The sequence below is a fragment of the Salvelinus alpinus genome, chromosome 1 (assembly GCF_045679555.1).
Source record: "Salvelinus alpinus chromosome 1, SLU_Salpinus.1, whole genome shotgun sequence".
Taxonomy (NCBI): domain Eukaryota; kingdom Metazoa; phylum Chordata; class Actinopteri; order Salmoniformes; family Salmonidae; genus Salvelinus; species Salvelinus alpinus.
Genome location: NC_092086.1, coordinates 58,426,099 through 58,451,927, shown reverse-complemented (window position 1 = coordinate 58,451,927; position 25,829 = coordinate 58,426,099). Strand labels below are relative to the sequence as shown.

General features: G+C 48.0%; 1 protein-coding gene and 1 pseudogene across 1 annotated transcript; one reads left to right on the top strand and one right to left on the bottom strand.

Moving 5' to 3' along the window:
- Positions 1–6,127: 6,127 nt before the first annotated feature.
- Positions 6,128–9,155, bottom strand: LOC139563579 (piggyBac transposable element-derived protein 4-like; annotated as a pseudogene).
- Positions 9,156–15,895: 6,740 nt separating this feature from the next.
- On the top strand, positions 15,896–19,724 carry LOC139546812 (beclin-1-like). Its single transcript, XM_071355657.1, has 2 exons — positions 15,896–15,989; positions 19,511–19,724. The coding sequence occupies exons 1-2, from the start codon at positions 15,910–15,912 to the stop codon at positions 19,677–19,679; spliced, it is 249 nt and encodes an 82-aa protein (XP_071211758.1). The 5' UTR covers positions 15,896–15,909; the 3' UTR covers positions 19,680–19,724.
- Positions 19,725–25,829: the final 6,105 nt, after the last annotated feature.

Sequence of the window (25,829 nt, the reverse complement as noted above, 5' to 3'; positions counted from 1 at the left end):
TTGTTTGATTTCCATATTGATCATTCAAAAGGACAAGATAAAAACTGTTAAATTGTACACATTGAAGTCCACCTAGAATCATAGGTGTTATGAAGGGAGCTATCTGAGACTTTGAGCACATTCCAGGATTGAGTCCTAATAGTAGCTAAGTGGCTTCTGGTTGTGTCTTTTCCTTCATATGCACATATCTTATGACACTGGATAGGTGAAAGCTGTTGTTTGCAGTACTGGAATGGGTTCTTATGTATCAGATGCTTCTTACTTTGCTCCAGAAGCAAAACTGGAGAGTCACGAATCTGCTTTTCTGCCTATTTTTCTTCAATTGGTTTGTGTCTGTAGTTCAACTCCACTGTAGCCACAGAATAATGTACATTTATTATGTTTTAATAGTTTATTTTACTGTGCTGACAAGGTAAAGATTGTTTAATTTCACCATGCATTGAAACAGCATTGTTTGCCTTGTCTGTTCTGTCTCCCCACTCGCAGGGCGCACCAAGTGTCTACTGAAAGTGTAAGGACTGGGTGTCGGAGTGCGAAGTCAGGCGCAGGAAGACAGAGGATACAATGATCACGTTCATTTAATGAACCACTGACAAACAACGGCCACCCCACTTGACACTGGGTGCTCCCAATAAACTGCCCCAGACACGGGGAACGAAAACAGTTCAGAAAATGCACACTAACACAAACACGTAACGTAAGACTAACAAACACCACGCTTACAATAAAACAATCCCGCACAAAGAAACGGGCGGACCGGCTGACAGATAAAGCCCAACTAATTACGAACAAACACAAAACAGGTGTAACCAATTAACACATAAGGAGGGGGAGGAGAAAGATGAGTGGCAGCTAATAGGCCGGTGACGACGACCGCCGAGCGCCACCCGAACGGGAAGGAGAGCCTGCCTCGGTCGGAGTCGTGACAGTACCCCCCCCCCCCCCCCCCCCCCGATGCGCGGCTCCCGCAGCGCGCCGACACCGGCCTCGAGGTCGACCCGGAGGACGGGGTGCAGGGAGATCCGGATGGAGGCGATGGAAATCCCTCAACATTGACGGATCCAAAATGTCCCCCACCGGTACCCAGCACCTCTCCTCCGGACCGTACCCCTCCCAGTCCACGAGGTACTGCAGGCCCCTCACCCGGTGTCTCGAGTCCAGAATGGCCCGTATCGTATACGCCGGGTACCCCTCGATGTCCAGAGGGGGAGGAGGGACCTCCAGCACCTCACCGTCCTGCAGGGGACCAGCTACCACCGGCCTGAGGAGAGACACATGAAACGAGGGGTTAATACGATAATAGGAAGGGAGTTGTAATTGATAACACACCTCGTTTATTCTCCTCAGGACTTTGAAGGGCCCTACACACTGAGGACCCAGCTTCCGGCAGGGCAAGCGGAGGGGCAGGTTTCGGGTCGAGAGCCAGACCCTGTCCCCCGGTACAAACATGGGGGCCTCACTGCGGTGGCGGTCAGCACCCCTTTTCTGCCGTCCACTAGCTTGTTGGAGAGATTCCTGGACGGCCCTCCATGTCTCCTTGGAGCGCTGCACCCATTCCTCCACCGCAGGAGCCTCGGTCTGGCTCGGATGCCATGGTGCCAGGACCGGCTGGTACCCCAATACACACTGAAAGGGGGACACGTTAGTAGAGGAGTGGCGTAGTGAGTTCTGTGCCATTTCGGCCCAGGGGATGTATCTCGCCCACTCCACTGGACGGTCCTGGCAATACGACCGCAGAAACCTACCCACCTCCTGGTTCACTCTCTCCACCTGCCCATTACTCTCGGGGTGATAACCGGAGGTCAGGCTGACCGAGACCCCCAAACGCCCTCCATACTCGGGACGTGAACTGGGGGCTCCGATCAGAAACGATGTCCTCCGGCACCCCGTAGTGCCGGAAGACGTGGGTGAATAATGCCTCCGCAGTCTGCAAGGCTGTAGGGATACCGGGCAACGGGAGGAGACGGCAGGACTTAGAAAACCGATCCACAATCACCAGAACCGTAGTGTTCCCCTGAGACGGGGGAAGATCGGTCAGGAAATCTACGGATAGATGCGACCAAGGCCGTTGTGGAACGGGGAGGGGTTGTAACTTCCCTCTAGGAAGGTGCCTGCCTAGGAGCCTTACTCTGGGCGCATACCGAACAGGAGGAGACATAAACCTTAACGTCCCTAGCCAAGGTAGGCCACCAATACCTCCCCCGAAGGCTCCCCACTGTCCTCGTCACCCCAGGGTGACCCGAGGAGGGTAGGACGTGAGCCCACCGAATCAATTTGTCCCGAACACCAAGCGGCACGTACCTCCGCCCCGCCGGACACTGAGGAGGAGCGGGTTCCGCCCGTAACGCCCGCTCGATGTCCGAGTCCACCTCCCACACCACTGGTGCTATCAGCCTTGAGGCGGGAAGGATGGGAGTAGGTTCGGTGGACCGCTCGTCCGTGTCGTAAAAACGGGACAGTGCATCCGCCTTTACGTTTTGGGAGCCCGGTATATACGATAAAGTAAACCAGAATCGGGTGAAGAACATGGCCCACCTTGCCTGACGTGGGTTCAGTCTCCTAGCTGCCCGAATATACTCCAGATTCTGGTGGTCGGTCCAGATGAGAAAGGGGTGCTTAGCCCCCTCAAGCCAGTGTCTCCACACCTTCAGAGCACTGACCACCGCTAACAACTCCCGGTCCCCCACATCATAGTTACGCTCCGCTGGGCTAAGCTTCTTCGAGAAGAAAGCGCAGGGGTGGAGTTTTGGTGGCGTACCCGAGCGCTGTGATAGCACGGCACCTACCCCAGCCTCAGACCCGTCCACCTCCACTATGAATGCTAGAGAGGGGTCCGGATGCGCCAACACGGGCACATCCGTGAACAGCGCCTTCAACCTGTTGAAAGCTCCGTCCGCTTCTGCTGACCACTGCAACCGCACCGGACCCCCCTTCAGCAGTGAGGTAATGGGAGCTGCTACCTGGCCAAAACCCCGGATAAACCTCCGGTAGTAGTTGGCAAAATCCAAAAATCGATGCACCTCCTTTACCGTGGTCGGAGTCGGCCAATTACGCACGGCCCTAATGCGGTCACCCTCCATCACCACCCCCGAGGTGGAAATGCGATAACCCAAAAAGGAGACGGCTCGTTTGGAGAACACACACTTCTCAGCCTTGACATATAGGTCATGCTCCAGCAGTCTACCAAGCACCTTGCGTACCAGAGACACATGCGCGGCGTGAGTGGCTGAGTAGATCAGAATGTCATCGATATAAACAACCACTCCCTGCCCGTGCAGGTCCCTGAGAATGTCGTCTACAAAGGATTGGAAAACAGCTGGAGCATTTTTTAACCCATACGGCATGACGCAGTACTCATAATGGCCCGATGTGGTACTAAATGCGGTTTTCCACTCGTCTCCCTTCCGAATACGCACCAGACTATACGCGCTCCTGAGATCCAGTTTTGTGAAGAACTGCGCTCCGTGAAATGATTCCATTGCCGTAGCAATGAGAGGTAGTGGGTAACTAAACTGTGATGGCATTTAGACCTCTATAATCAATACACGGACGCAAACCTCCCTCCTTTTTCTTCACAAAAAGAAACTCGAGGAGACGGGTGAGATGGAGGACCGAATGTACCCCTGTCCCAGAGACTCAGTGACATATGTCTCCATAGCCACGTCTCCTCCTGGGACAATGGGTACACGTGACTCTTGGGAAGCGCAGCGTTTACCTGGAGATCTATCGCACAATCCCTTCCCGGTCGATGAGGTGGTAATTTAGTCGCTTTCTTTTTACTGAAAGCGATTGCCAAATCGGCATACTCGGGGGGAATGCACACCATGGGACCCTGGTCTGGACTTTCCACCGACGTGGCACCGATGGAAACTCCCAAACACCTTCCAGAACACTCCTCTGACCACCCCTGGAGAACCCCCTGTCTCCACGAAATTTTAGGATTGTGCCGGGCCAGCCAGGGAATCGCTAGCACCACTGGAAACGCAGGCGAATCAATAATATAAAGACTGATACGCTCTTTGTGATTCCCCTGCGTCACCATGTCCAGGGGAACCGTGGACTCCCTGACCACCCCTGACCCTAATGGCCGGCTATCTAGGGAGTGCACGGGAAAGGGAGAATCTATCGGCACAAGCGGAACACCTAACTTAAGAGCGAGTCCGCGATCCATAAAGTTCCCAGCTGCGCCTGAATCGACTAGCGCCCTATGCTGGGAAGAGGGAAAAATTTAAGAAAAAAAAATTAAGACAAACATGTGACCAACAGGGGGGTCTGGGTGAGTTTGGTGCTGACTCACCTGGGGTGATCGAGAAGCGTTCCGCCTGCCATCTCGACTCCCAGACGGACCCCCCCAGCACCGATCGGCCGTGTGTCCTCTCCGACCACAGCTGGTGCAGGGAGAGCCCCCTCCTCCGGTACCCCTCGGCCCAGCCCCTCCCAACTCCATCGGAATGGGAGCGGAGGTGTTGGGTGGTGAAACGCACAGAACCCTCTCCGAACGCCCGCGGGCAGCCAGCAGATTGTCCAGTCGGATGGACATGTCAATCCGCTCATCCAGGGAAAGAGCGGTGTCCCGACACGCTAGCTCCCTGCGGACGTCCTCCCGGAGACTACACCGGTAGTGGTCAATAAGGGCCCTGTCGTTCCACCCAGATCCTGCTGCCAAGGTCCGGAACTCCAGCGCGTAATCCTGGGCACTCCTCTTCTCCTGCCTGAGATGGAATAGTCGTTCTCCCACCGCTCTGCCTTCTGGAGGGTGGTCAAACACGGCACGAAAACGACGGGTAAACTCTGGGTAGTGCTCCTTTGCTGAGTCTGGGCCATTCCAGACCGCGTTCGCCCACTCCAGAGCACGACCCGTGAGGCAGGAGATGAGGACACTCACCCTCTCCGCTCCCGAGGGAGTAGGTCTTACGGTGGCCAGGTACAGTTCCAGTTGGAGTAAGAACCCCTGGCACCCCGCCGCCGCGCCATCATAATTCCTCGGGAGTGAAAGACGGAGAGCGCTGGAGCCGGGGGATGGAGAGTCCTGAGCTGGGGGAGCCGAAGGTGGAGAGAGGAGACCACTCCTCTCCCATCGGTCCATTCTTTCCATCATAGAATCCATAGCCAATCCGATACGGTGTAGAACGGTGGTATGGTGAAGCATCGATGGGAGAGGGTTGGCCGCTGTTCCTGCTGACTCCATTTGGCGGGTGCGGGATTCTGTAAGGACTGGGTGTCGGAGTGCGAAGTCAGGCGCAGGAAGACAGAGGATACAATGATAACGTTCATTTAATGAAATAGAAACTCCCCCTTCATTTGAGCCCTTCCAAAAGGGGGGGGGGGAAATTTATTCTATTATTGGGAAATATATAGAGTTCAACTTATGATGCAACTCAAGCAACAACTTATAAAAAAGCCTTTCTCTCAAAACTGAGGACTGCCAGCCAACTGCTGGAGAAAAAAAAATGGCAGACGGAAGGGAGGGTGGTGCGGCTTCTCCTACGAACGCTGTTATTTTATCTCAAACATCGGGTGTACGCCAACCCCAGCTTAGTATCTCATGCAAAGATTTGAAGCGCAATTATGTGTTTTATCTCCAGTACTTTGCCATGATTGTCAGTTATGTAGCTGCCCTACTGATAATCTCAGTGCGTCCTTGCTGGGATGACACAATCAATCTACTGCCGGAGAATATCAACACCAAACACATTGGTTCACCGTTCCACGCAGTGTTGCCAACTCCTCAGTAAGGAAAGTAGCTATTGGCTGTCCTAAAAGTCACTAGAAGTTTCTAAATGACATCATCGCCTAATTTGCATAATTGGTCATGTGCATGTAATTGTGGACGCTGTAGGAGTGAGGAATAACGTCGTGGGAGAGACAAAAAGTGAGTAAAAAACACCCTAAATATGTTTAGAAGTACAAATGAACTTTCTTCTGTTGATTCTTGATTTTTTTTATGTCACAATTCCAACCCTCCTCCTTTATCCGGGCTTGGGACTTTCAAAAGTGACCCAAAAGAGACACTCTGGCGGAGTTACTTAGTTTTAATTTTTAATTTAATTTTTAATTTTTTTGTTTAGTTTTCTTAACCCTCCCGTTGTCCTCCTATTATGCCTAGCACACAGTGTCCCCCCCCGGGTCACCCTGTCCCGTCTTGGCTAAAGGCCCAGTGGGCACAAGTGTGACAGTATGGGTGTGAACAGCCTTTGCAGATGTATTTCTTACACCTGCAGCACGCGGTGTGTGTCTTGGCGTCCTTCTTGGGTGGGCAGAGCTGACACCTCTTCCTCTTACTCGCCCCCAGCGGGGCGGCCGGGGCGGCGGCGGCAGCGGCGGCGGCGGCCGGGCCGGCGGCTCGCTCCCGGGCTTGCGGACGAGCCTCGTCGGCGGATACACGCTCGCCCCGTAGGACTTTGACAAGTGCGGACGCGGCTTCGGTGCGGGGGAGACGCTGCCTTCTTTGGATCTGGGGCTTCACGAGCGCCTTTCCGAGCTGCTCCAGGAACACCCTCCTCTTGTTCCGCTTCCCAGGCATCCAGTCGGGGTTGATCTCTCGCCATATGACAAAGGCGTTGTAGGAGGACACGTCGAGGATGTTGTGGAAGATGACCAGGGGCCAGCGGGCGGTCATCCGTCTGCAGCTGTAGGTCCCGACCACCTTGTCTAGGTTGTCCACGCCGCCCTTGTTGCAGTTGTAGTCTAGGATGAGGGCCGGCTTCCGGTCTCGGCGATCGCTAACGTCGGGTTCCGCGTGCCACGTGCTCAGAAGCAGCACGTTCTTATTTCTCTTTGCCAGGTAGGACACTAGAGTGGCGGTGGGCGTGAAGGCGAACATGGAGGACGAGACCTGTCTGCCCTTGGACTGGAGCAGCGCGGGAGGGAGCTCGGGCTTGTTCTTTCGCACCGTGCCCACCATGGTGAGGTCCCTCTCGAGGAGCCGCTGCCCGAGTTCGTAGGAGGTGAAGAAATTGTCACACGTGACGTTGTGACCGGCCGGCAGTCCCTCGGTCAGATCGAGGACGACGCGCGCGCCCTGGTTCTTCTCGGGGCCTCCGCCGGCCGCCTTGCCGGTGTACACCTGCATCTTCCAAGCGTAGCTGGACTTGGCGTCGCAGGCCACCCACGACTTGATGCCGTATTTGGCCGGCTTGCTGGGAATGTACTGTCGGAAAGGACAGCGTCCTTTCAGGTGGGGAGAGGGGAGGGATAGGAGAGGGAGAGGAGATTAGCAGCGTCATCGTTACTGGCTCACCATCGGGGCGCACTGCGTTTACGTTACCGCCCGTGCTACTACTGCCGATTGCTACTACTGACCATTGCTACTACTGCCGATTGCTACTACTGCCGATTGCTACTACTGCCCGTGCTACTACTGCCCGTGCTCTCTATGCTACACGTACATAGACAGATACATAGACTGCCCGTGCTCTCTATGCTACACGTACATACACAGATACATAGACTGCCCGTGCTCTCTATGCTACACGTACATACACAGATACATAGACTGCCCGTGCTCTCTATGCTACACGTACATAGACAGATACATAGACTGCCCGTGCTCTCTATGCTACACGTACATACACAGATACATAGACTGCCCGTGCTCTCTATGCTACACGTACAAAAACACAGATACATAGACCGCTACCGCTCTCTATGCTTACACGTACATACACAGATACATAGACTGCCCGTGCTCTCTATGCTACACGTACATAGACAGATACATAGACTGCCCGTGCTCTCTACGCTACACGTACATACACAGATACATAGACTGCCCGTGCTCTCTATGCTACACGTACATAGACAGATACATAGACCGCCCGTGCTCTCTAAGCTACACGTACAAACACAGATACATAGACTGCCCGTGCTCTCTACGCTTACACGTACAAAACACAGGTACATAGACGGTACCTCTGAACGGGACCAGTCCACCGTCACTTCGGGCCCCGGGTTGTAGAGGGCCTGCAGCCGCTCCTCCCACAGGTCCCACACCTCTCTTACGGCCGCCAGTCTGTCGGTGGCGAGTCTCGCGGGATGGTGGCGCGGAACACGGTCCTGCCGCTCTCGGCGTCCCACAGGCTTGCCGCTGCCTCGCCTCGGGACCTGTAGACGCCGGCTAGGATCAGCAGCCCTACGTAGGCGCGCAGGTCGGTGGAGTCCATGGGTCGCCAGCCGTCGCCGTATTTTCTCACCCCCTGCAGATTCATCATGTCCACAATTATCCTTTCTATGGCCGGTGTGACAAACAGCCGGAAGGCGGACGCGATGTCGATCGCTCGCGACGCGGCGTAGGCCGTGGGGCCCGGCGTCACGGCGGGGCCGGGCCGGCGGATGGCGCGGGGCCGTTCCGGGCCGCGAAAGGCCGCGGAGGACCGTTTGATTTTGCCGTTTTTTGACAGCAACGTCTCCCTTTCTCGCTCTGGCTCTCTGGCTCTGTCTCGCTCTCGCTCTCTTTCTCGCTCTCGCTCTCGCTCTCTGTCTGGCTCTCTGTCTCGCTCTCGGGCAGCGGCCGCGTCTCCCTCTCGCTCTCCCTCTCGCTCTTCCTCTCGCTCTTCCTCCGAAGAGGAGCACGACCGCGAGGCCGAGTCGTCTTCGTAGTCGTCCGCGTCGCGTTCGGGGTTGTATTCCTCGCCGTCTTCATCTTCCGAAACGTCCTCCTCTTCGGAATCGCAGTAGTCTTCTTCGTCTTCTTGGTCGACGCTGGAGGATATCTGTTCCAGGACCTGAGCCGCGCTGAAACCAGGACTGCGAGGCGTCGTAGGCGGAGGGCTCGCGATCGGCGGGGTCGTATTCCTCGTCGTCCTCGTCCTCGTCGTCGTCGTCCTCATCATCGTCCTCATCTTCTTCTTCTTTTTGTTCTTGTTCTTGTTCTTCTTCTTCCTGACAATATTAGTAGCCTCTCTACGCCCTGCTTACAGTCGTAGGCGGAGGGCTCACGCTCGGCGGGGTCGTATTCCTCCTCGTCGTCGTCCTCGTCGTCGTCGTCCTCGTCCTCATCTTCTTCTTCTTCTTCCTGACAATATTAGTAGCCTCTCTACGCCCTGCTTACGGTGGCCACGTGAATGGGACGAGGCGCGCGAATGGACGAGGCGCATGGTCGGCCTTGCCTGCTCTTTCGGCCCTTCGGCCCCTTCGGTCCCATCCGGTACACCCATCCGGCTGGCCTCCCCGTGTGATAGCACTGAGGTTGTGGTGCACTGAGTTGTCGGGGACAACTGGTCCCTGACATGGTCACTCTGACCCGGCCCAGACAGAGGGGAACGACTCCTAACACAGGGCCGGGGTCACTCTGACCCGGCACCAGACAGGGGTAGGAGGGTTACAACATACACCTTGCTAACGCTGCCGGGGATGTCTCTGACCCACACAGACACTGGAAATCGACTCGTAAAGCTTGGCCGGGGGTCACTCTGACCCGCCGAGGCAAGGGGGAAGGATGTGTAACAACAGCCATACCCAAAAGGCACAATATCCACAACCAAGGGAAGGTAGTTTGGAGGGGGGCGTTTTTAGAATCGATATCCAAACTCACACGGGGACAGAGGGCCGTATTCTGGGACAGAGGGCCGTATTCGACACAGGGCCCTTGCCCGAAATTTGGCGCGTGTCCATTTTGGGGCAGGACCTTTGACTAGTATCCAGCAGGTGGTAGTGTTGGGTCACTATGACCCCGCCCACACAGGGACAGGAGGGTTACAGCATACACCTTGCTAACGCTGCCGGGGTCACTCTGACCCCGCCCACACAGGGGTAGGAGGGTTACAACATACGCCTTGCTAACGCTGCTCCGGGGTCACTCTGACCCCTCTGACGTCACTATGACCCCGCCCACACAGGGGCAGGAGGGTTACAACATACACCTTGCTAACGCTGCCGGGGTCACTCTGACCCCTCTGACGTCACTATGACCCCGCCCACACAGGGACAGGAGGGTTACAACATACACCTTGCTAACGCTGCCGGGGTCCCTCTGACCCACACAGACACGGGCAATCAACTCGGAACTGCCCGTGGTCACTCTGACCCGCCGAGACAACGGGAGGGTTATTTTGGTTTGGTTTTTAACCTTATGGTCCACTTAGGAGCCTAAAACAAGTCACAGTAATACATGAACATTTTTAACCATAACATTTTTTACATTTTTCTGTATACAATCTACATTAACAATCTAAATGGACCAAAAAGAGACAATAGACAAAACTGTCAATGGCAATGTGAGAAAAGTATGGTAACTAGTCTGGCCCTAATTCAGGTTAGGGCCAGACTGCAGCTGGGAGGGACTGCTGCGCGAGGACTGGGCCGCCTGTGAGTGCTTTAGGACGGGGGTGGGGCCCACGGCAGCACCCGTTGCTCATTGAGAAGAGTAAGAACGATACGTGCTTTCACGTCAGAGTCTCCAAAAGTCTCCAATAACACCAGAAAAGGTCGCTATGTTTGTCGCTAGTCGCTTTTTTGAAAATGTGTCGCTAGAGGGGTCTAAATACTCGCTAAATATAGCTAAGTTGGCAACACTGGTTCCACGGGAGCAGACAGTACACAGCATACCATAATGTTCTGAATAATGGCCAAGTCTACCTTGCTTCCTATTCCACTGAACCGCTTAGGCATAACAAACACAAGTCCAACATTTATCGGAAACTGTTAAACTTCCTGTTCACTACTCTCCTGCTCTCCGGGGATGTGCAACTCAATCCAGGGCCTAACATCACTGAGCCAGCGATACTCACCAGAGTGGAAAGCAGTGGATGGCCTCGTCCACTGATCATTGCCGCTGCGGAAGTGAGTGAGTGCTATGGTCCTATGGTTTCTCTCGACTCCAGGATGGAATTTGACTCTTCAAACATACCCAAGTCGCTATATGCGATCCCTGACTCTGCTTCTGGTACGCAAGCTGTTTTAATTAGTTCCCCACATCCAGTGCATTGCGGGAGGGATAGTTAATTGCGCCACCGAACTGCCCTTAATCAAAACGAAACAAAACGGCCTAAACCCAGCCGTCAGAAAACACAGAAAATGTAACTTTTTTCAATGTGTCAATCACTCTCAAGTCATTTGGGAACCATGAGCTAAGCCCAAGGGACTACTAGGGGGGCACTTGAACATTCGTAATGTCATTCCAAAAAGTGATCAAATTCAACATCTTCTCACAGACTCCAACCTCGACTTCCTCTGCCTTTCAGAGACATGGCTCCATAAAAACTCTCCATATGCTGCTTTGATTGTGCCTGGCTACAATGTTTTCAGGAGAGAGGACTGAAGGAAGAGGAGGGAGGGGGTCTGATGATTTACATTAAAGGACATATCCGATGTAAACAAATTGAGTGGTCATGTGATAATGAACTAGAATGTATTGGCCTGAATGTTACACTGTCTCCCCAAATGTATTTTACCCTTATTGGAGTGAATAGACCACCTTCCACCAAAAGTGTGTTTTTTGATCAGTTTAATAACATGCTTAGGGAATGTGATCCACAATCCAGACTACAATAAAGGGTTTCATAAAGAAAATCAAATTCAAACCTGGCCAAAAGAGCACTCTTCCTTGGCTAAATGGAGAAATATGGAAATTGATGAAAGAACGAGAGATCTAAAAACAGCCCTAAAATCCAAATTAGAGCATGACAGACATAGGTTTACCATGTTGAGAAATAAGGTGATGAAAGAAATCAGACAGGCCAAGGCAAACTTTTTTATTAACATAATTGGTGAAGCAAAGGGGAATTCTAAATTGATCTGGGAGAATCTAAAAAAGTTAACAGGGAAAGACCATAGTAACACTGCAAAAAGACTAGAAATCATGGTGAATAACAATCTAACACAGGATGCAGTCGAAATAGCTATAGCCTTCAATTCCTACTTTATTGACTCTGTCAGGGTACTGACACAGAACCGCAACACTGGTTTCTTGGGCTCAGTGCTAGTATATGACACTCAACCTGTCTTCATTATAAGGGAGGTTTCTGAGTCAAATGTGAACAAGGTGATTAGCTCACTAAAGAACTCTAAAGCCAAAGATGTATTTGGGCTGGACTCTACCTTTCTTAAAAACGACAAAGAGTCACTCATTGGCCCCATTACTTAGGTCGCCAACACATCTATTGGTCTGGGGGTGTTTCCATGGGTATGGAAGTCGGCCATAATAACGGACATCTTTAAATTGGGTGACCATGCTGACGTGAGTAACTACAGGGCCATTAGTATACTACCTGTGGTGTCGAAGGTTGTTGATAAGTGTGTAGCAGAACAACTGATTGCCCACCTCAACAACAGCCCCTTCACATTACACTCCATGCAGTTTGGCTTCAGAGCGAAACACTCCACAGGAACGGCCAACTGCTTTTTTCTAGAAAATGTGAAGTCCAAGATGGACAAAGGGGGCGTTGTTGGGGCTGTGTTTCTGGACCCAAGGAAGGCTTTTGATACTGTTAACCATGAGATTCTCATCACAAAATTGTCCAAGTTCAACTTTTCCCCCGATGCCTTGAGATGGATGAAATCATACCTTGAAGGCAGAACTGTGAGCAATGAGCTGTCGCCCACTCTTAGCTATGATGTGGGCGTGCCCCAAGGGTCAAAACTGGGGGCCCTCCTGTTCAGCCTGTACATTAATGATCTGCCTTCTGTCTGTACTGGGTCTGAAGTTCAAATGTTTGCAGATGATACAGTGATATATGTGCATGCAAAGAGCAAACAACAAGCTGCACAAGAACTCACTACTGTAATGGTCCAGGTTACAAAGTGGCTCAGTGACTTGTGTTTGCATCTCAATTTGAAAAAAACTGTCTGCATGTTCTTCACAAAGAGGGCAACAGATGCTTCTGAGCCAGATGTCTATGTGTCAAGGGAGAAGCTCCAGGTGGTATCTGATTTTAAGTACCTTGGCGTCATACTTGATTCCAACCTTTCTATTAAAAAGCAGGTGAAAAAGGTCATTCAAATAACCAAATTCAACCTAGCTAATTTCCGATTTATACGAAATTGTTTGACTGCAGAGGTAGGAAAACTGTACTTCAAATCCATGATACTCCCCCACTTAACATACTGCTTGACTGGTTGGGCCCAAGCTTGCTGTACAACATTAAAACCCATTCAGTCTGTCTACAAACAGGCTCTCAAAGTTCTTGATAGGAAGCCCAATAGCCATCATCACTGTTACAACCTCAGAAAGCATGAGCTCCTGAGATTGGAAAATCTTGTGCAATACACCAATACACCTTGTCTTGTATTCAAGATCCTAAATGGCCTGGCTCCCCCTCCACTTACAATTTTTTGTTAAACAAAAAACCCAAACATATGGCAGCAGATCCACAAGGTCTGCCATGAGAGGTGACTGACATGTCTGGAATACACTGCCATCAGACACACATAACTGCACCACCTATCACACTTTCACAAAAAACATGAAGACATGGCTAAAGGTCAATCAGATTTGTGAACATAATCCCTAGCTGTGTATTGCAGACAGTATTGCCATGTTGTCTGTTGTCTGTAGCTTGTGTGGAAACACTTTGTTGCTTTTATGGATTTTGTCTTGTTGCTTTTTGTGCTATGTTGCTCTGTCTGTATGCTATGTCTTGCTTGTCCTGTGTTGCTCTGCGTGTGCTCACTGCTCATTGATTGTCTGTATTGTAATTGTTTTTAATAACCTGCCCAGCGACTGCGGTTGAAAATTAGTAGGCTGGCTAAAACCGGCACTTTTATGGAAACGTTGATTAATGTGCACTGTCCCTGTAAAAATAAAATAAACTCAAACATCAAATGGAATGGATATGTAGGAAAATGGTGCCGACAGATAGGGCTAACATGCTTCTAGCTTACAAGCATTTCGTTACACCCGCAATAACATCTGCTAAACACATATATGTGACAAATACAATTTGATTTGAGCTGTTTGGTTTTCCCGAAAACAGGTATGCACACACACAACACACTGACTTCAGTCCGTTTTCCTATGACCCTGTGATGCAGCCCACTGGACAGGCCAAGCAAGGTCTTTCTCTTCTTTGTGGCAGGGGTGTGTGTGTGTACATGTACGTGGGCAGCCATTGGGTCCTACAGACAAACCATAGACTGGCACTGCCCCTTCATGTCTTAGGAGGGGGGATGGGGAGGGCACTTCAGACATTACTCCTCCATCCTTTAGTCTGTTTTTACCCCCTCCATCCTCCTTCTCACATCCCGCTATCCAGAAGGGAGGGCGTTTGAGTAATGTGGCCCCCACAGGGGCCCTCTGGGGTGGCGTTGGGCGCCTCAGTTCGTGGCACTGATGTTGTATGCGCTGGAGGTGGAGGGCGTGGAGCCTGACGCCAACGGCCCATGTCCGGTGGCCAGGGCCTTCCGGAAGGGCGGCATGAGGAAGGGGTCTTGGGCCAGCTGCAGCACGTCAATGCGCTCCTCCTTGTGGTAGGCCAGGTAGCGGCGGGTGAAGGCCACATAGAGATTGTGGCTTCCATCAATGTAATTGTCTGCATCATTTCCAATCCCCCAATAGATAGATAGATAGGTAGAGAGACACACACACACACACACACACACACACACACACACACACACACACACACACACACACACACACACACACACACACACACACACACACACACACACACACACACACACACACACACACACACACACACACACACACAGAGCCAGTTAAATATTTGGACACACCTACTCATTCAAGGGGTTTTCTTTATTTTTACTATTTTCTACATTGTAGAATAATAGTCTAGACATCAAAACTATGAAATAACACATTTGGAATCATGTAGTAACCCAAAAAGTGTTAAACAAATCAAAATATATTTTAGATTCCTCAAAGCAGCCACCCGTTGCCTTGATGACAGCTTTGCACACTCTTGACATTCATTTAACCAGCTTCATGAGGTATTATCCTGGAATGCATTTAATGAACAGGTGTGCCTTGTTAAAAGTTAATTTGTGGAATTTCTTTCCTTCTTAATGTCTTTGAGCCAATCAGTTGTGTTGTGACAGGGTAGGGGTGGTATACAGAAGATAGCCCTATTTGGTAAAAGACCAAGTGGGGTGGCAGATAGCCTAGTGGTTAAAGCGTTGGGCTAGTATCAAAAGGTTGCTGGATCGAGTCCCTGAGCTGACAAGTTAAAAATATCTTGTTCTGCTGCTGAATAAGGCAGTTAACTCACTGTTCCCTGTTTGGCTGTCATTGTAAATAACAATTTGTTCTTAACTGACTTGCCTTGTTAAATAAAGGTTAAAAATAAACAATTATGGCAAGAACAGTTCAAATAAGGAAAGACAAATGACAGTCCATTATTACTTTTAGACATGAAAGTCAGTCATTTCGGGAACATTCAAAGTTGCAAGTGCAGTCGCAAAAACCATCAAGCGCTATGATGAAACTGGCTCTCATGAGGACCCCCACAGGAATGGAAGAGTTACTTCTGCCGCACAGGATAAGTTCATTAGAGTTAACTGCACCTCAGATTGCAGCCCAAATAAATGCTACACAGAGTTCAAGTAACAGATGCGTCTTAACATCAATCGTTCAGGGGAGACTGTGTAAATCAGGCCTTCATGGTCGAATTGCTGCAAAGAAACCACTACTAAAGGACACCAATAAGAAGAAGAGACTTGCTTGGGCCAAGAAACACGAGCAATTGACATTAGACCGGTGGAAATCTGTCCTTGGGTCTGATGAGTCCAAATTTGAGAATTTGTTCCAACCGCTGTGTCTTTGTGAGACGCGGAGTAGGCGAACGGATGATCTCCGCATGTGTGGTTCCCACCGTGAAGCATGGATGAGGAGGTGTGATGGTTGTTAAACAAGTGAGGTCTCGAACTAAAATGTATAGTACATGAACACACTTACCGCTGGCTACTATATGGAGACAAACAACAAACTGGGACAACAAGTTCGACCATGCCATGGTGGCCTTCCTGGACTGTGTGCAGCAGTTCAAGGAGGAGGTGGAGAAGGGAGACATGGGATTCTGCCTGCCCTACAGGTCAGTCAACCAGTCTAGCAGACATCATCGAATTATAATTGTAATCAGCTATGGATTATGCCGAGAGACCAAGGATTAAGCTGTCAAAAGCTGACCAACTTCAGTTATTTGTGTAAATTTGGTTATAGTTATACAACTAAATTAATTAGTTTATCTTTCTTCATTTTTCCAATTCATAAATTAAATCACTCCTTTCATATTCAGATTTGACAAATATGTTCCCTTGTTTCTTAATATTTCCTTTATTCTACTTTCCTGCACTAGTAACACATCTGACAAAATGATTTAGATGAGTATTTGGATTTGATTTTATTGAGGTGTTTTATACAGGTGTTTCTGTAGATTTGAGGAACTGCTGAACACTGTTGGTTTAGACGTTTCTGGATACAATACTGCCTCCTAGTAGTACTGCCTCTTATTGGAACCCTCACAGATTCCAAGGTAGAAGTCCTAATTTGGGCAGCAGGTGGTTTAGCAGTCACTGTATGTCTGTCTATTCAATACAAAATACAAAAGAGCGACAGACTCAGGTCCCTTAGTGCATCACACCACGGATCGCTTCACGTAGCCAGCCAGTTCAGTGCCTTTGAGCCGGTGCCTGGTGGAATCATAGACCCCCCGTCTAGAGCTCTTGGAGGAGAGCTTGGCACAGATCTCGTTGTGTTTCTCCAGGCGACTAGGATCAAAGCACCGGCCGCAGTGCTCACACTGTTTCAGCTTGGAGTTGGCTGCACTCATCCCAAATCGACGTTTCAACACCACCTGAATGAATGGATGTTATCAGATGGGCCAAATAATGGGCAGCTGGGCAACAAAGACAAGATATACAATATGTACAAACCAGATGAGGCAGATGGGAGGAGCTCATTGTATTGTGCTCATTGTAATAGGTGGAATAGAATAAAAGGAACGGTATCACACACATCAATCACATGGAAACCACGTTTGATTCCGATCAATTCATTTCATTCCAGCCATTACAACGATCCTATCCTCCTATAACTCCTCCCATCAGCCTCCTCTGATACAAACGCACGTGATCACCAACACTACACTAGATCAGCAGTTAGAATGGCTTTGCAATGTCAAGCTACTTTACCTGTCTGTCCTCCTTTTTCTCTTCCATGTTCAAACCCTTCTTGACTTCCTTTGGCTTGCTCACAGTGTATCTCGTGGCTGTCTGCTTTGGCTTGATTTGTTCTCCATTTCTCTTCACCGCTTTACTCCTCTCTTCCTCTTCTTCGTTATCTCTTATCATCTCCCATAGGTCAGAATCCACCTTCATCAGGCAAATCTCCTGGATGAACTTCTCCACCTTTTTTCTCAACTGCTCTTTTGAGTTTTTCTCCTCCAAAGCCTGAGCATCCATCTTGGCCCCACTCTTAATCAGTTTCAGTTCTTGGGTGACACTGATCAGCTTGGCCTTCATATATGCCATCACCTGCTCAGCCTCTGAGTAAAAGACGTCCCATACCATCTCATCGGGGCATGGCGGTAGATCCTGTACAGTTAGAGTCTGAGTCTTGAACTGAACGTGTTTCTTCACAACCTGCCTTCTGTACGTTGAAGCAGCAGGACGAGGGCTGCCTGGTCTGACTGGCTGGAATGGCTTCTTCTTGGCATCATTGTTTGGCACAGTGATTCTGGCTCTAATGGGAGGCAGTGGCATCTTGGCGACCATATTGGCTCCATGGACTGCCTTCAATGGCTTGGCACTATGGAGGTAGATGTCTTTCACCACGCAGGTTTGATCCCTCTTGGTACGGATGGGTTGCAGTGGCTTCCGGATGGGAGGAATAGTAGCCTTCCCTGACTGCTGAGATGTTGGAGCTACATGCAGTCCTTGACTCTTCCCATTGCAGATGGATGTCTTTTTCTGCAGTACTGGGATTCTGGAGGGAGGATGTGGTTTCTTTTCCACAGCCTTCAATCTGGCAAGTTGCTGCAGAGCACCCTTTCTTTCTTCAGTCAACTCCAGTACTGGGATTCTGGAGGTGTTTAAACTGTTTTGTTTGAGCGCTGGAAGCTTCTCAGTGGCCTTGGGTTGAGATGGCAGGGCAGGCTGAACGGAGTTGCTACTGGCAGCTCCAAGGTTCCCTGTTGAAGCATTTTCTTCCTGTAGCGGCTGCAAGAATCTCCTCATCATCAAGGAGATTGACAGTGGCATTCTTCTAACCTCGTTCTGCAACTAAGTTTTCGTCTTGTAGCACTTTCTATATTTTATGGTGATCTACTGTGTTAACTATGTCTCAGGAGGAATCTGCTAGATTGTCTTGGATACTAGTGTTCTATTTTCAGCAATCAGATACCAGAATGTTCAAACAGAACATTTGGAATTTATTGATCAGTTGTGACATCATAATTAAAATAATCCCTTATTTTAAGTATTTCTAAAATTCCCTTTGGGGAGAAATGAATGGTGGAAATATGGTTGGAACCATTTCCTTATTTGACCGCTATGTTTTTTGAGGTATTATGACTCATACTGTGGTACTCTATTTTTCTTTTTTCACCTTTATTTAACCAGGTAGGCTAGTTGAGAACAAGTTCTCATTTGCAACTGCGACCTGGCCAAGATAAAGCATAGCAGTGTGAACAGACAACAACACAGAGTTACACATGGAGTAAACAATAAACAAGTCAATAACATGGTAGAAAAAAAGAGAATCTATATACAATGTGTGCAAAAGGCATGAGGAGGTAGGCAATAAATCGAATAATTACAATTTAGCAGATTAACACTGGAGTGATAAATAATCAGATGATCATGTGCAAGTAGAGATACTGGTGTGCAAAAGAGCAGAAAAGTAAATAAATAAAAGCAGTATGGGGGGTGAGGTAGGTAAATTGGGTGGGCTATATACCGATGGACTATGTACAGCTGCAGCGATCGGTTAGCTGCTCGGATAGCAGATGTTTAAAGTTGTTGAGGGAGATAAAAGTCTCCAACTTCAGAGATTTTTGCAATTCGTTCCAGTCGCAGGCAGCAGAGAACTGGAAGGAAAGGCGTCCAAATGAGGTTTTGGCTTTAGGGATGATCAGTGAGATACACCTGCTGGAGTGCGTGCTACGGGTGGGTGTAGCCATCGTAACCAGTGAACTGAGATAAGGCGGCACTTTACCTAGCATAGCCTTGTAGATGACCTGGAGCCAGTGGGTCTGACGATGAACATGTAGCGAGGGCCAGCCGACTAGGGCATACAGGCCGCAGTGGTGGGTCGTATAAGGTGCTTTAGTAACAAAACGGATGGCACTGTGATAAGCTGCATCCAGTTTGCTGAGTAGAGTATTGGAAGATATTTTGTAGATGACATCGCCGAAGTCGAGGATCGGTAGGATAGTCAACTTACACAAATAACTGGAGTTGGTCAGCTTTTGACAGCTTAATCCATTCTCTCTGCATGATCATTTGCCTCCAACTAGTCACTAGTATGAGAAATCTGCAGGTTATTTTGTCTTACCGTACTGGCCTTAAAATAAAGGGTTTGAGTTTTCACGCACCTTTTTCTTTTATGGGTCAGGATGGATGTCGAGAAGGGCAAGATTGAGGACACGGGAGGCAGCGGCAGCTCCTACTCCATCAAGACCCAGTTCAACTCGGGGGGGCAGTGGACCAAGGTGCTCAAGTTCATGTTGACCAACCTCAAGTGGGGCCTGGCGTGGGTGTCGTCTCAGTTTTACAACCGATAGAGGAAGATGAGGAATCACCCTGAGTGTGCCCCTTGACCCGTCTAAAACCACCATTTTGTCACAATGTGTGACTCTCAAAAGTCCTTCTACAATGCTCTCCTTGCTTCCCTATGATGTTTTGAGAGGGCGGGGAGAAGACTGGAGGAAGGACTTTTGAGATTCACCACTGGTGTGAGTTCCAATCCAATAAGTCTTGTTTCCTTGTTTAATTTCCATATTGACCATTTGAAAGGACAAGATAAAAACTGTTAAATTGTACACATTCAAGTCCACCTAGACTCATAGGTGTTATGAAGGGAGCTATCTGAGACTTTTGGAGCACATTCCAGGATTGAGTCCTAATAGTAGCTAAGGGGCTTCTGGTTGTGTCGTTTCCTTTATATGCACATATCTTATGACACTGGATAGGTGAAAGCTGTTGTTTGCAGTACTGGAATGGGTTCTTATGTATCACATGCTTCTTACTTTGCTCCAGAAGCAAAACTGGAGAGTCACAAATCTGTTTTTCTGCCTATTTTTCTTCAATTGGTTCGTGTCTTTGTGGTTCAACTCCACTCCAGCCACAGAATAATATACATTTATTATGTTTTAATAGTTTTCATTTTACTGCGCTGACAAGGTAAAGATGGCTTAATTTCACCATGCGTTGGAACAGCATTGGAACATTTGCCTTGTCTGTTCTGTCTCCCCACTCGCAGGGCGCACCAAGTGTCTACTGAAAGCTTTGGTGTCGGGATTATGCTGTGCTTTTGTTCATTGGCAAATTCAACAAGGCAATCTTTTTACTACAAGTGACTTCTTGGTGTAGATTTAAATGTAGACAAGGAGGCTTGTGGCAGTATTTAATGCCCATATCACTGTATGATTTGGTGTTTCAGGTTCATTACACATATGACCATGCCAATAATGTTCCCACACATAGAACGCCTTATGTAAAAGGATAATTCCAATTCCAACATTTGTATAAAAAAAAGGTATTCAAAATGTATAGATAGATTGATTGATTTCATAAGTATTCAACCTCCTGAGTCAATACATGTTAAAATCAACTTTGGCAGCGATTACAGCTGAGAGTGTCACGATCGTCATAAGGAGTGGATCAAAATGCAGCGTGGTATGTTCCCATCCTTTTTATTAGGAAGAGAAAAGTCAAATAACAAAACAATAAAGCGAACAAACGAAACGTGAAGCTCAGAGTAGTGCTCACAGGCAACTATACCTAGACAAGAGCCCACAAAGCACAAAGGGGAAATGGCTGCCTAAATATGATCCCCAATCAGAGACAACGATAAACAGCTGCCTCTGATTGGGAATCATACCAGGCCAACATAGATATATAATTACCTAGATGACACACCCTAGTCACACCCCGACCTAACCAACATAGAGAATAACAGGCTCTCTATGATCAGGGCGTGCCAGTACCCCCCCCCCCCCAAAGGTGCCGGACACCGACCGCAAAACCTGACTCAATAGGGGAGGGTCCGGGTGGGCATCTACCATCGGGGGCGGCTCCGGTGCGGGGCACGTCGCCGGATGCTCCGGACCGTAGATTGTCGCCGGGGACTCCGGACCGTTGTTCATCGCCGGGGACTCCGGACCGTAGATCGTCGCCAGGGGCTCCGAACTGGGAACCCTCGCAGGAGGCTCTGGACTGAGAATCCCCGCTGGAGGCCCTGGACCGCAGACTGTAGATGGAGGCTCCGAACCGCGTACCATCGCTGGAGGCTCCGGACCGCGGACCATCTCAGCAGGATCCGGACCGCTGCCAAAAGTGCTTCAACAAAGTACTGAGTAGCGAGTCTGAATACTTATGTAAATGTGATATTTCCGTATTTGCAAAAACATTTTTTTACCTGTTTTTACTTTGTCGTTATGGGGTATTGTGTATAGATTGATGAGAAGGATTTTTTAAAATACATTCAAGAATAAGACTGTAATGTAACAAAATGTGGAAAAAGTCAAGGGGTCTGAATACTTTCCGAATGCACTGTAAGCAGACAATGAAACCTATAACAATAGTCAATGATGACATTTCTCTAAAACAGGTGCCCCACCAAGTCATCAAGTTTGCAGACGACACAATAGTAGAAGGCCTGATTACCAACAATGACGAGACAGCCTACAGGGAGGAGGTGAGAGCCCTGGTGGAGTGGTGCCAGGAAAATAACCTCTTCAACATCAACAAAACGAAGGAGCTGATCGTGGACTTCAGGAAACAGCAGAAGGATCAAGTCCCTATCCACATTGATGGGACCGCAGTGGAGAAGGTGGAAAGCTTCAAGGTCCTCGGTGTACACAACACTTACAATCTGAAATGGTCCACCCACAGTGTGGTGAAGGCGCAACTTCACCTCTTCAACCTCAGGAGTCTGAAGAAATTTGGCTTGGCCCCTAAGACCCTCAGAAATCTTTTACAGATGCACAATTGAGAGCCTCTGAGTTCTAGTCCTTCCCTTCCCTCCACCGTATGGCTGGACCAATCAGCGTCCTCTGATAATCTGTGAGGGTCGTTTAGTTGATGATGACCACAAGAAGCGCCTGTACTGGGGGAAAAGTCGAAACTCCTAATAACAATGATTGCTCTTGAGGAGGTTGGTGTTGGTTTTGCTATAGCAGCATTTATATCAGAACTGGAAGGCATAACTTAATTGAAAGAACAGCACATAACTGCATTCAAGGCTTTTCTTGGGAGAGAAGATGTTTTGCGCTCTTCTTCCGACTTGGTTGGCAAGAGAGAGCTTGATTTACCAGCTAGCTCCGCTAGTAGTCAAGAAAATTTGACATATCGATAACCTAGTTTCTCGCCGTTGATCACCCTCATGGAGGACCAGATCAGAGAGAATGCAAAGCTGGGGATCACTAACTTGCAGCCTCCATGGACGTTGACAAATTGTTTTCGGTAGCCCAGAGTCTTGGTTGCTGAACAACTATGTTGAACATTGATTGGACTCCTAGCTAGCAGCTAACTGCTGGGGGCCTCAGAATAAGCCAGCATCCTCCCTCACACATACACAAATGTTTTGCCTAATTTTTGCACCATTATATCGAACTTTGTCTCCATTTAGTGTATATTATTGGTAATTGTTTTGTGTCCCCACAGTCACAATTAGGGTCTGGTGTAGACAGGTTGGTTGTTTAGCAACAAGACCGATGCATGTGCAACTATGGAGCAAAACAGATGGGGTTGACAAAATGTAAACTATATTTCGTCGCCAAATGTTTATTAAAAACATAAATACAATGGATACTATAGAATTATTCTATCACACATTCAACAGTCAGTCCTCTGGATACTGTAGAGAGAGATACATTTTTACCCCTTGGCGGGGGAATGGCTGACTGGTTCTTGGGTATCACAGGAGGCTGCTGATGGGAGGACGGCTCATAATAATGGCTGGAACGGAGCAAATGGAATGGCATCAAACAAATGGAAACCATGTGTTCAATGTATTTGATACCATTCCCCTTATTCCGCTCCAGCCACTACCACAAGCCTGTCCTCCCCAATTAAGGTGCCACCTACTGCCTGTGTTGGGCATTGTCTTGGGCCATTTGCTATGCAGCCAGAGGTGACAGACACCTGCGGTTTATGCTTTTGCCACCCGATTGCTTTGTTTTTGGACCTTAAAGACAAATAGCTGTTAAGAGAACAAAGAGGCTTGTACTATGTAAACCTCAGTTTCGTTATATATTTAAGCAGAGCTTCGGATCATTTTTCTGTTGAATGCTGAACCGAAAGCGTGTCTTACGTCTCATATACCATGGGCTGGCGGCCAATTTCAAACTTAGTATACTGGAGCCCTTACACTCAGTCTCATCCTGTTTATGCACTTGACGAGTGATTCATTTCCTGTCATGTTGTTTATGGCGGCAGCTGCCATGTGTGACCAGATCTGCTAATCATCTTCATACTGCTTTTTACAGGACAACCCAAGGACAATTCTCACTAAACACACGAGGACCACTGTTTTGAAATAACTTAACCAGGACATCCGACGAATCACACATCCATTAAAGGTTTAAAAACACAACTATTAAAACAGTACCTTTAGGCCCAAGCCCAGTCATCCCAACTACCTCTCACAGCAGTACCCACCCATTTTTAGCATTTTACTCTTCACTCTCTCTTCGTGTCTTACCTTTCTGTTTGTTTTTCATGTAATGTCTTGTCAATCGATTTTCTGTATTCATTATTTAGTTTGATCTTGAGTTTATTCCCATCTCCCTGCACTGTAATGTTTGACCTTTTTTATGTATGATGTTTTCTTTATGTGCTAAATAAATACACTAACTAAACTAAACTTTGTGAGTTTTAAGGCATTGCAACGCTTGTGCTTTGGAAGGCTTCCCTGGAGTCTACACTTGCATACCCATCATTACATGGACTTCATCCAGCAGATGATTCACTCCAACACCCAGGCTCCTGCTGAGGCCTAGGTCGCCCTGAAACTCTGTTTATCACAGCCTTCAAATAGGTTTCTCGATTTTCAACTGTCAATAATATATCATAAGGATAGAAGGTTGACATACTCATATAATTCTTCACTTGAATTCCTTGGATATTTTCCTCGGCTCTAATAAGACAGGTTTATGGTTCTTATTTTCTCTCATAAGAGGAGACAATGGACAGCCTTGCCTGGTTCGTCTGTGTAATGGATAAACACATTAACTATGGTTGGAAACTACCCTTAAGGAATAACCACATTTCCCATTTTTCATGTGGAAAATCACATGATTTCACATGTGAAATTGCAAATGTGAAAACATGTGAAAACGTGTTTTTGGAACACTTCACATGTGAAAACCAAAATGAGTCATTATGATACACATACAGTGCTTTTAACATAGTGTTTTCAACTTACATAGTTGACACATATACATGACAACATTCTGTATGTTTATTGATACAGTAATTATTATTCAACGTGTCTTCACCAGGGATTTGAACTCACAACTTCATAGTTCACGGCATTCTGATCTTTCTGCTATGCCATTTTGTCTGTGTCAATAACTGTTTTCCATTGTATTCCTACGCTTTGGACTTCAAAGTAAATCTCAGTTTTGTTAAAAATACATTTAAGAAAAACTATTATATTTATCATAGTTATTCAGGAGTAACATTTAAACAGAATAATATGCCTCACCAACATTAGACAACTATACAGAACCCTCAAATTACTGAAATAAGTCAATGGAGTCAATGATGAAAATAGTCAGATTAAATGATAAGTAAAATAGCAGTGCAGATGGAACTATTTTGTTAAGTGCAGAGATGTATTATAGGTCATGAACGTGCAGTGGAATGCTACAGACTTTGCGGCGCAGCAGAAAGATCAGTGCACCTCCAATCCAGAGGTTTAGTTCTAATCCCTGGTGAAGTCATATTTTAGCTGAACAGCCTACCATTTACCTTAAAACCATCATACCATTTAATTACTTATGACGGTTTGGGACAGTCTGGGACCCTCACGTGACGTCCTGACGACTGGTAAAACAAATGTCTTCTAACATGGTCCTCACCCTTACGGAAAAACCACATTTTACTTGTACTTGATCACATGTGTTTCACGTGATCTTATGTGAAGTTAATGTGATAAAATGTGACAACAGGTGATAACATGAAACTACAAGTTACAACATGTGAGCATATGTGAAAACATGATCTCATGTGAAGTGTTCCAAAAACACATTTTCACATGTGAAATGTCAAATGTGAAGTGATCCAAAAACACGTTTTCATATGATTTTACATGTAAAATGTCATATTTGAGGTGTTCCAAGGCAGCAGCTACTCTTCCTGGGGTCCAAACACACCAAAGCACCCACATTACATAGAAAACAATATATAAAACAGTGAACTGTTTGTACTGAAAATGTTCAATACCACCATACAACAATATCACAATGTGTGCGTATGCATGTGTCTGTACCTTTGCGTGGGTCTCTTCACAGTCCCCGTTTTTCCATAAGGTGTACATAGTGGCAATACCAGAATAAGTGATCTAATGATTCTGTATCTTCGCAGCAAAATCTGCAGAGCTGAGATGGTTGGTTGTATGCCCCATATACAAATAGTGGCGTGCGAAAGTATTCACCCACCTTGGCATTTTTCCTATTTTGTACAACCTGGAATTAAAATGGATGTTT

Excerpts from the sequence above, each read along its gene's own strand:
- LOC139546812 (XM_071355657.1), top strand. The coding sequence starts at position 15,910 with ATGGTGGCCTTCCTGGACTGTGTGCAGCAGTTCAAGGAGGAGGTGGAG. Across the intron at positions 15,990-19,510 it reads GGATTCTGCCTGCCCTACAG|GATGGATGTCGAGAAGGGCA; the intron begins GTCAGTCAACCA and ends TTTATGGGTCAG.